The following is an 11,780-nucleotide window of genomic DNA, read 5'->3' as shown; positions in this document are numbered from 1 at the left end:
AAATGGGCCACGGTAGGTCCCTATATTGAGAATATCGCCCACTTTAGATGAATATAATTTAAAAAGTAGCACGTGCACATCGATGAAATTGGGTATTCAGACGGAAAATCTTATCCTCTACATACGCCCCGAAAATGAACTTTCTCTAGCGAATAGTTACTGGACAATCTGCTGCGGAAGTTACTAAATTTGGCTGTTTTCAAAAGCTCAGCAACAAAAAAGTAGAAGTCCAACATCAATTGCTACGTTGAGGAAATAGGTAAATATGTCTTGAATGTGCTGCGCAAAGAACAGTGCTGTAACTGTAGCAGATTTTAAAAAAATGGTCACTGCTGAGGCACAGTCAGCCAAAACCGTGTAACTTGCGCTTATTCTTGGCTATCCATCCCCAAATACTAATGGTTGACTTGTTTTTAATAAATATATTTGAAAAGTACAAAGATCAAGCTTTTCAATGATATATAAGTCAACTATATAAAGCACGGAGAACAGCCGCCGCGTCGGTTGGAAAAGTGACAAAAACGACGCAAGGTTATATTATGGCGTTTTGTTCTTTTTCTTGCTCCTTGGTTTCTCTTAGAAAACTATCCGAGACAAGCTGACGCCCATCACAATGCGGCTGCGCACGGAGCTCATCCAGACTGTGTCGACTCAGTCACTTCTCTTGCCTGTACTAAACGGTAGCAGGCCGGCCAACGTCACCAAGGATGTGAGTACGCTTCACTAGTATTCTTACATCTGCACCAAAATGTGTAGCTTGACTGATGCCACGCAGTGTCTTCCTTTCCAAGCTGTTAGAGAATTTTGATTAAGGAGCTATTTTCAAACACTCACTCGTGTATACCGACTGCTAAGGTGCAGTGCTAAATGGGGTGTGCAGTGACGTCATCAAGGCCACCATATTGGAGTAAACACAGCCGGGATGAAGAGGTGCCCGTTATACAGATCCACTTATCACCAGCAGCACACTGCACAGAAGCTGTGAATAGGACTACAAAATGACGTACGTGACGCTATATAAGCGTAAATACGCTCTATAGCGATGTTGGCTACGCCTCGCCGCGGCCTTGGTGTTTTTAACGTCGTAATATTCATTCTTGCTGTGAGCAGACTGGTTCGAAAAACACAATTTGGTGGATACTTGTACGGAGTATTACATTATATTCAAGACGATTGCTGACCCTTTACTCTGCTCATTGCCGCGTGTATTTTTGCAGGTGCAAATCCGGAAGAACTGCGGCGGAGACGGCGTGTGTGTCCCAGATTTAAAGCTCAGGGTTACACCGTAAGTTTGAAAAGTTTGATAACCACTGAACTCCGCAACAAAACAGCCAAATTGATAGCCGACAACTTACGCTTAATAAATATTGCAGAAAAATGAATAAATAAAGCGCTAGTTTCAGCTTATCAAACATCAACAACATATGCACACTCCAAAGAACATTGGTATATTTTCAAATGCGCTCCTAATAGAAGAAGTGTAATGATATGAAGGAATATATCACCAGAGAACAACGTTATTGGCGAGACGCGAGCTGAAGACCCCAAGTTCTGCATTCTGCTCATAACATTCTTGTCTTTACGAATGCAGCAATATGGAAGAGTTCCTGATCGGCAGCACGGGCAACGTAGAACTCTCGATGGCCGTTGACAACCGCGGTGAAGATGCTTTTGAGACAATGATGTTCATCACCATTCCTCCGGACCTCAACTATGTCAAGGTCGAGAAAGGGAAATTGGTGAGTATAGTTAACATAGAGTACCACGGTTTCTTCACACCGGTGTAGGATCGCTCCGGCCTACTCGCTTATGCCAGGGGCGCAGCACAACATTACATTGAAACTCAAAAGTGGGCACATCTAGAATTCCGGTTGCTAAGCGAATGATAAACTTGTTAGCAGAGGGTGGGTTGACGCGTGATACGACGAACAAGCTGGGTGACAGAGCAGTGGAGGGTGTTAGCAGATTATGACTGTAACATATGGTGACTCATCGCCACGGCCGCTTGTGAGTGCAGGGTTTTGGCTTTATACCTGAACAGGAAATTAGTCCAACTGGAAATGCCAGCCTTGTTCGTATTCGTAAGTGCTTTGTGGGACCACGCACGCTGGCTTGCGAAGATGCTCAAAACAGAATAGAGGCGACAAGGGCGCTAATCTCAACATTACTCGCATGCTATACCGGTGTAACGATTACATCATAATGCCAGTGATAGGCGCCTCCGTTAGTGCAAGAAGTTGGCAGCCCTGGATAACTGAGTCTATATGATATCACGCACGTGTTAACATTTTGGGCCATATAGAAGCAAGTAAGCGCCTGTTCTGTATACTCTCTCACCCTCATTTATTTAGCGCTACTGTTCTCTTATTCACCGCAACATGAGAGTATTGTGCGCGCGTGTGGGTGGGGCGAATGGGAAGGAACGGTAGAGGAGGGCACTTTCATATATGTCCAATCTTTATCCTGTCTGAAGTGCGTATATGTAATTTATTGCACTCATCGCTGCAATCAAAGCCACATTTGCACAAAAACGCACATACACGGACAGTTTTTGTAAAGCAGGCTTCACCTTTCAAGGAACCTTTTAGCAGGGAAGTACACCGGTTCTTGCAGCGCACTAAACACTCGCGACGACACGATAGTACGCGACACGAGGGGCACCATAAACAATTGATCGCTTGATCGAAATTATCGGAGAATATGTGACGAATGCACTAGTACAGGTTCTAAGCGTTCAATCACGCTGTGATGCTTTCATGAATACAGGATGTTTATCGATCGATTATTAAGGGGCTGCGCTGAACGTTACGACGCGAAGCACTAAAAACATTCCAGAAAAGTGTCAATCGGGAATACCGCCTGTCGCGATGCACAGAGGAACTCAGTACAAACACGAAACTTCCCGGGTTATTCGCGCACGACCGTTCGCTCTGTATAACGTATCGCCAAAAATGTTTAAAGTGATGAAACCCTTGCGAAACCTTCGCTTCTCGTCTTTTCCCTAATGTATACTTTTTTTTGTACTTCATTTCTTGTGTCATATAGTACAGTGCCTAATGCCGATGCAGTCCTCATTAGCAATGCTTGTCGTTTATAGGCACTGTGGACGTGATGGTGTGCAACCTGAAATGAAATCTTGCGTGGGATGTTGAATAAAAGGTAACACTGCGTTTACAATTTTCCTTCCAAGGACCCGGTGACTTGTGGTGGCGCACAGAAACTGGCGTCGGGTGACAGCCAGGTGGCGTGCGACGTGCAGAACCCTCTTGCTGCGGGCAAGAAGGCGCGCTTCAAGGTCATTCTCGCTCCCGCCAGGCTCGTGCCCACAGCGTCTGAACTCAACATCACCGTGCGAGTAAACAGGTATAAATTACGGCCATTGTGCGCTGATCAGCGATAAATTCCTTTTAATTCGTTAACATTAGCACATACACTCTAGCGAAAAATTGCGAGTTTGAGTGAAACTTGCAGCATCATTGGCTAACTATAGACAAACGTTGCCTCCCGCGTGCGTGCGTGCGTGCGTGCGATATAGAAAGAGAAGCTGTTAATTGGAAGGGATACATATTTGCCGGTGTGCATATGGCCGCTGTCATGCTACTCTGCATGGGAAGAAAGAAAGAGGCTAAATACCGTAGAGAAAAGTACTTAAAGAGAAAATAAAAATAAATGTAAGAATAGGAGAATAAACCTAGTGAAGACATTTACAAGTGACGCTATGGGCAACCTTAATCTGCCATATGTTGCGAAAGATCGCAGTTTTAAAGATTTCTGAGAAGAGCGATTTTTAGAACATGTCGGCGCAGTACGTCAGTGGTATGTCGAGCAAGGATAGGATATGAGGTGCTACGTGGCTTCTCCTCTAGCCCCATTTAAACGTCGAGGACTTGCTTGTTTTTCTCCTCTTCGCAGCACCAACCCCGAAGTAGAGGCGGCCTCCAAAGACAACATCCTCGTTGTTCAGCTTCCAGTGACCGTGAAAGTCAACATGACTGCCAGAGGGTGAGCAAACGAGCACTTGAGAGCGTTGTGCTTTCGCGAAACTAGGAATGGTGGCAGCGTACGAGTAGAGTGCGCAATGTCGGTAGTTATAGTAGTTTATTTTGAGATGACGTGTTATGTGACGCGAGGCACAGGTAGTCCCACTGGCGCGGACGGAAGAATAGTAATCAAAACTGTGAATCGAAGCTGTAGGAGTTAGCTGATCAAGTAGAAGTTAACTGGCAATCACTGAGAGGAGCTTTTAGCGTGCGATAATCTACGCTGATTCTTAATTAAACGAGAAAAAATAAAAGCGCTACGTGCAGCTACTGTAGAGCGTACTTTGTCACAATACTTACGTGCTTAACAGCGAAGCGCTCGGCAGTCATACTGAAAGTTTCAAAAAGCTATCGAAGGTTGTCGTCAATTTTAGGTGCCAAAACAGGTATTCGCAAGTTATTTACACGTGATATTAAGCAATTTCAGAATAGGGTTCGTTGGGTACGATGCGCTATTTCCGTAACTTAACGAGGGTGCTCAAGAGGATAGCGTATGACGCATGCGCAGTGGTGGCAAACGCTAACGCAAAGCTTTGCGTACCCCATTTTAAAGATGCCTGTTACGTGTTCTACACAGCCTGCAGCCTTTCACTCTTGCCTACCAGGCAGTATGCGTTTTCAGTGCCAACAGGCGTTCTCTGTGGCCAACAGCACCGCAGCTTTGCCAGTTGATGTGTCCAAATTACGGAAGTCTTATATCTAAACCTTCAGCGTCGGAACAACGCGCATCGCGCGAATGAAATCATGCAGAAAATTTCATTTGCACTCACGTTGTATTTAGTGTACTCGTTAGCTTCTTGATCGGAAAAACAAGGACGCCTAACTCTCTCTCCAAACTCATTGATATTCACTGCTATTCATTTTGTGAATTTGACGCGACTCGAACATAACGACACAAAAACGAACATAATCACGCTAAACTTTTTCCCATAAAAAGACGATTAATACTTTTCGTCCAGTCATGTCTACTTCACTTCCTTACAGGCCATAGACTGGTGTAAGATGGACAGTAAAGAGAAATATCAAAGTTCGCTAGGAAATTACTTTTTTGCAAGGACAAGACGGCGGCTATTAGACGAAAAGGAAGTTGTTGTTTTTTTAATTGCGGAAGAACCGCAAATAACGTAAAACCGCAATTTTTTTTAAAAAACAACGAATGGCGAAATCGCCCTGAAATTCCTGCACCAGCTTCCCATGATGTTGTGTATTTTGACAGTATACATATAGAGGTCTGGTTACCTAATTATAAGTCAGCAAAGGGCGCACTTTGCTCCTATAAGGAAATGAAGGCACAGCTTAGAAATACCAAAGAATTTTCACTGCGCCCGAAAAGTCCAACTTGAAGAAAAAATACGCTGAAGCATTGTACTGTTATTATTGCGAAATTATTGAAAGGAAATCTTGGACTTCATTTCGAAAAATGAACGAAAATTGGGTGTCGAGAGATTGCCGTATAAAACAAGTGATGTCTCTCTCTATTTTGAGCTCACTTTAATATATTTGCCCGACGTCTACCTGTACGATTGTTTCTGCGCAGGACTTCATTCCCTCCCGAAGTGTACCTCAACGTGTCCCTCATAGAGGACAAAGAGGTGCAGACTTCGGATGACATCGGACCACCGGTTAAGCATGTTTACGAGGTAGGAGAACGTCTAACCTTGCAACCTGCTTGCGTTTAGCCCGGCCTAATAAAGACATTTTAATTATCAGCAGTAGTCTATAGTCGAAAACCTATTCCTCACCTGTTACTCCTCACTGGTGCATGGAGAAATAGGAGGAACAAGTGAAATACGAAAGACGACGAGGTACAGTGCAGGGTTACAAAACGTTTTCTTGAAAGGCACCGTCCGATTTATGGCCGATCTCCCGAAGTGGGTTGCGCCAATTGACTAAGGAACAACAACAACAACAACAACAACAACAACAACGTTTTCTTGGCCAATCCCCCACAGTGGGTATGTTCTATAGGCCTGAGGATACAAGCAAACAAACGACGCAATTCGTCAGTAGGATTAGATAGCGTTCAATGCACGGCGCCCACGATACAGTTATAACGAACACGAATATAGCGATTTATCGGATATAGCGAACTAAACCCTATCTTTGGTTGGTCACGCTTCATTTCAGTGACATTTATTCTTTTCATAACGAAACCGAAAACGCGGGAGCCGCGGCAATATCGGCTATGTAACGAGGAAATCTTTGCTTCGCGTGTGGCTCAAAACTCGAAAGTGAGCGTAAAAAAACAAAATAATTATTGAAAGACAATTCACAACCACATTCTTTCGAATCGTCTGAAAAATTTTCGCAAATTTTAGCCATCCGGCGCAAACAAAAAGCGCGCTTGGCTGGTTGCGCCGTAGGAACCGAAGTTTGATATACCTCAAGGAGGCAGGTAAGGATTCCTCGTTTTTAGTGGGTCTGAAGCCTATAGTCTAATGCGTTTTTGTATCTAGAATTTTAGCACGGGCCAGATTACCATTTTTTTAGCCGATCTTTATACTGCTACAACGAATATTGGATATAACAAACTAACTGGTGATGCCGATTTTACTTCATTATAACGAGATTCTACCACACTAATATGCATACCACGTACAGCGCTGCAGAATGTGCACAGAAAAGTGAAGACCTCTAATACGTACACACTGCACGATATATCCTGTGCGCGTCTTAGCGTTAAATTGACGTGTGTGATATTGTGACGACGCTTTACAGTGCACACGTTGATATGCTTCCGAGTGGTGAGGACGGGTGTCGAAGCTTTCTGCTAATGGTTCAGAAATTCGACGGCGGCCAAATGCGTCCGTGCAGCTCATCAACCGTGGTCCCAGCGTGGTGCAAGAGGCCGACGTGTACCTGGTGTGGCCGACGCACAACGTGCACGACCTGCCGCTGTTATATTTGCTCGAGCCCCCCACGGTCCAAGGTCCCGGGAACGCGGCCAAACGGAGGTCCTGTGACGTCATCTCGCCCGCTGGACCAAACGAAGCCGTCGACCCTAAGCGTCTAGCGGTATGCACGACTTTGTTTTCCTTGCTGTACGTGTGTTGTGACATATATATGGGAAGCTGATTCTTCTGTTTGGAGGGTTTCTATGAATATATTTTGCACGGGTGGCTTTTTGCGCGCTATAGCGGACACCAGCGGCTCGTCTCGTAGGCGGATAGCCTCTAATTAAATGTTCCAGCATGTAGTTAGTATTACCAGCTAGATTAGAAACATTCAGGACTGATAGAGCAGAAATTCGCATTTGTTGTAGAGCCAACGTCTTGTCAACTTTTGCTGTCGGGTGTACTTCTTGAGGATCACGGCTGATTCTGGGAACCCACCATACCCACGACTTAAATTAATCGAGTGTCGCTTCGAAGACTGCCATAAATTCCTGGACGAAGAGCCCTCGGGATAAGAATGCAATTTTTTCCATAATGGACGTCAGAAAACAAGTTATGTGCTTTAGTTTCTTAGTTAGCTAAATATGCTTATTAAACTCATTATCGTATTTACGTCACAAATGACCGTTGAAAGTTTGTAGTACGTAGTACCGGGGCAATCTCACATCAATCTTGAAAGCTTTAAGTCACGCCAAAAAAAAAAAAAATACTTCTCATATACCATGCAGCTCAAGAAATGTTCTCACTATTTATTATTTTTTTATTTTTCTTTTGCTTGAAAATAGATACGTTGCTTCAGGAGCGCAAGAAACCACACGTGTAAAAAAGAACGGCTGCTGGCGTGTCTGCTCACGCATGCCAAACCACATTTCTTTTTATTATTTTGATCAATAAGTTGTTTCAGGTCAGTAAATCAGTGATAAAGCATCGTGCCGCGAGCTCGTGTCATTGCAGACAGCTGTTCTTTTTTTTTTTTTTAACACAACTGCTACACTATACAGGGTGTTTCAGCTAAAAAGCACCAAGTATTAATATATATTAAACATAGGTGCTACGTGTCTCCAATTAGCGCAGTATTGTTCTGAACCATATAGAGTACGTCAGAATATTTTTTGCAGTCCGCCAAGCTCGGTAATTAACAAGGATTGCTTAATGAACTTTTTAAATAGTAACTCTAGAGAAACATTTTCAATACAAAAGTTGTAACGCTTGTTCAGAAATATCAAATTTTTTAATCTGTGCTAAGGTAACTCCCCTGCTTAATTTTTTTCCGGCCTTTCTTTAAAGCGCGCGAATTTAAAAAAAAATATACCACGTGACTGCCGCCAAACCGCGCGGCGCATTTAGTGCCCTCAAACGTACGTTAAACGAATTATCAAAGGCTGCTTTGCTCACGCAGATCGATGGAACAGGTTGTCGGTGACTGCGATGGACGTTAAGCGACAAACTGAGCATATATCGTTTCAACAACAACAACCCAACAACAAAAAATTCTTCAACGAGAAATCGGCAGCCACGGAGCAAATGACTCATGAGACCTTAGGCAGCTTTTTATTCGGCGTAGGCATTTGTCTTTTCTTTTCGCACCAATGAAGAAACGCATTGGAAGGGGCGAGGGTGACAACCTGATAAAGGACCGAGATAAAAAGTTCAATCACATGTGGCGGCCGCTCTTTCGTACAGTTTTCCTTTAGACGGCACGCCCCTACCATCATTTAGCGTCCATCGCAGTCACCGGTAGCCTGCTCAATCGACCTTCGTGCGCGGAGCAGCCTTTGGTAATTCGTTCAACTTACATTTGAGGGCACTAAAAGCGCCGCGCGTTAGGCGGCAGTCACGTGGTATTTTTTAAAATTCGCGCGCTTCAAAGAAAGGCCGGAAAAAAATTAAGCAGGAGAGTTATCTTGGCATAGATTAACAAATTCGATGTTTCTGAACAAGCGCTGCAACTTTTGTGTTGAAAATGTTTCTCTAGCGTGAAGTCCATCAATGAAGGCCTAAATAAACGTAGCCGTATTTCAAATGGTGTTGGTACCGCAGCTCTCAGTAGCTCTGTTTCGTGCTTGCAGGGATCATCCAGAAGGCCCCGAGACTCTTCTTCGGCTAGAGTGCGTGTCCACCGTGATATCAGGGAATACGAACTGGAATCTGAATTGGTAAGCATATGAACAAAATATTGATATAGATGAATAATTAAATGATAATCGGCGATGACAATATTAGGTCCGCCTCGGTGATACCGTGGTTACGGCGCTCGGCTGCGGACCCGAAAGTCGCGGGTTCGTTCCCGGCCGCGGCGGTCGCATTTCGATGGAGGCGAAATGCTAGAGGCCCGTGTACTGTGCGATGAAAGAACACCAGATGGTCGACGTTTCCGGAGCCCTCCACTACGGCGTGCCTCATAATCCAATCGTGGTTTTGGCACGTAAAACCCCAGATATTATTATTATTATTATTATTATTATTATTATTATTATTATTATTATTATTATTATTATTATTATTATATTATTATTATTATTATTATTATTATTATTGTTGTTGTTGTTGTTATTATTGATGACAGAAAATGAATCGAACGAGCGAAAGAAAGAAAATAGGAAACGACCAAAATCCATTCAACGTGTTCATAGTGAATTATAACAACAGAACTTATTTAACATTTTCTACGGTGCTAACGTACTCCGAGCACGGTAGAAAGAAGGCATGGAGCTCGCTTGTTCTCCGAGTTACATGCTTAATCGAGCAGTGCCTCTCTACACAGGAAGTCCATAGCGATTTAAAGGAAGACGGAAGACCGATGGTGGCTGTAAAATCAGAAACGGTGCCCGCAAAAGAACTTCTTCTGAAGAACCATCTTTCTCAAAGCGTTGACACCATCGGCTGACACACGCTTGTCCAGTGCTATAGTAGTGAACAAGGGTGTAAGCTATAGAGCTATATAATCTTCTGCTAGCTCTGGCAGAATATTATATACTGATCAATACCAGCAGCGCTTGTGTGTCAGTGTCTTTTCTATGTGGGGCGTCTTGTGTGTTTGCGCTGTTTCTTTTACCTCAGAAATACCAGCAGAAGGCCAGAGTTCTGGCAGACGGGAGACCAACTTTTTCATATTCAATGCAACGTTGCATCTTTTGCTGCAGTGCTGCAACTGCTCTGTGTCAGCGTTGCAGTGAAATCTGTGGCAACGAAATGGACGTGCTTCGTTACAGCAAAGAACCATTCAGGAGCTCGCAGCGTCGCATGTCCCTCTGAGCGAGCTAGCCGACAGGAACAGAAAGGCGACGCGCGAGCGGAAAAGGCTATGCATATCCTATAGTGCTCACGTAACACTGCCGCTGAAAGTGAATGCCGAGAGCCGTACGTGCGTATAGAGCCGGGTTCAGCCGGCAAAGGATAGCGACAACGCAGCCTTGACTTGACTACACCCGTACTGATATAAGCAACACGCACTTTCCGTTCAATAGCGAGATCTCAAATGTATAGCATACTTGAAGCGCATGCCGATTCAAAATCTTTAAACTCCCTTCCTCCCTCTTCGTCAATGTACTCGCCACATACGCTGCGGGCGACTTCCGATGGGCGCAGAGACAGCTGGATGACATCTTATTAAAAGAGAATTAACACGAGCTGTTGTTAAGAAACCGGCGAGAAAACGCAACGAACTCCACAGCCTGGCTTATAAAGGCAAAGTCAAATAAAGCTTCGCTTTTAAGAATCAAGTCTGTGCGATAATCACATCTATCTTCGGTAATAAAGTAGGGCTCGTTTAGTATTGAGGCTCTGTTTGCGACGTGGCTGCATGGTTTTGCACCCAAAAAGGCGCCTGGCAACCCTGGTTACCCATTATGACGGTTCTTTGTGTATCGAAAAGACGTCTGAATAAAGGCGTGCCTCCTGGTATGTTCGCCAACCTTACCCTAAGATAAATGCAAGTGGGCCCGAACTGACCATAACGAATTCTTACGTATGACGAAGTAGGTGAAACTGTCGTCCCATATATTACTATGCATCAAGTACATTAGCCGGAGGGAGTGGGGCGTGCTGAACTTCTCCCCCGAAAATTTCCAATTATGCATGTGTACACGCATACATACAAGCTCGCACGATCATAAAGGGTAATTAAACGTCCTCTCCCCCTCCCACCAGGAAAAATTACTGGCTACGCCTCTGATCAAATATACGGCTATAACGAATATCGAACACAAAGAGGCTACTGTCGTGTCACATGCGACTTCGTTATGACGAGTTTCGGCTACTTCTAAATAACGTTATTTGCTCAACTGTGTGTGTTCTTCGACAAACGCGATTCACATGCGCAGTTTTGCGTCCTCAACCGTGTGAACGGATTGTGTTCTTGTCCCGCACGCAGGGCTGCGGCGAGCTCCCCCGGTGCGCTGTGTTCCGGTGCCCACTGGGCGGGTCGCTGTCGGCGGGTGACCGTGCCGTGGTCAGTGCCGAGTCGCGGCTGTGGCAGCGCACGGCGGCCGCCATGGGCCAGGAGCGGCTGCGCATCTCCTCGAAGCTGGTGGCGCGAGTCGCCTCCCTCCAGTACGGCCTGCCGCCGGACAACGTGCCCCTCACGCAGCACTTCGTACGAAACCTACGTCGTTCTTTTTTTCCTTTTTCCACGATTGCCTTAGCATTCGTACCTACCGAGACCAAAAGACAAGCGGGGACATAATCGTTCTTCAAGTCTGTTTTAATTAGGAGCAGTATATGTCCTTTAGGTCACTTTGTCATTTGCCACCTCACGTCAAAACACCATATTTGGCATGAAGATGGATAAAAAATGATTTAATAGAGGGAATACTATGATCCGGGGTATTAAAGCACTGTGGTATTA

At 44.7% G+C, this 11,780-nt stretch overlaps 1 protein-coding gene across 1 annotated transcript; it reads left to right on the top strand.

The window, feature by feature from the left end:
• Window positions 1–585: 585 nt before the first annotated feature.
• LOC119376070 (integrin alpha-8) lies at window positions 586–11,528 on the top strand (the record flags this gene model as incomplete). The annotated part of the gene is given in 9 exon segments (XM_037646049.2): window positions 586–709; window positions 1,218–1,285; window positions 1,592–1,739; window positions 3,191–3,363; window positions 3,913–4,002; window positions 5,578–5,680; window positions 6,855–7,055; window positions 9,004–9,090; window positions 11,307–11,528. Coding segments are annotated over 9 exon segments (1,188 nt in total), but the record flags the coding sequence as incomplete, so codon positions are not given.
• Window positions 11,529–11,780: the final 252 nt, after the last annotated feature.

The sequence above is a fragment of the Rhipicephalus sanguineus genome, unplaced genomic scaffold, assembly GCF_013339695.2.
Source record: "Rhipicephalus sanguineus isolate Rsan-2018 unplaced genomic scaffold, BIME_Rsan_1.4 Seq1089, whole genome shotgun sequence".
Taxonomy (NCBI): domain Eukaryota; kingdom Metazoa; phylum Arthropoda; class Arachnida; order Ixodida; family Ixodidae; genus Rhipicephalus; species Rhipicephalus sanguineus.
This window is presented reverse-complemented; position numbering and strand designations above follow the sequence as displayed.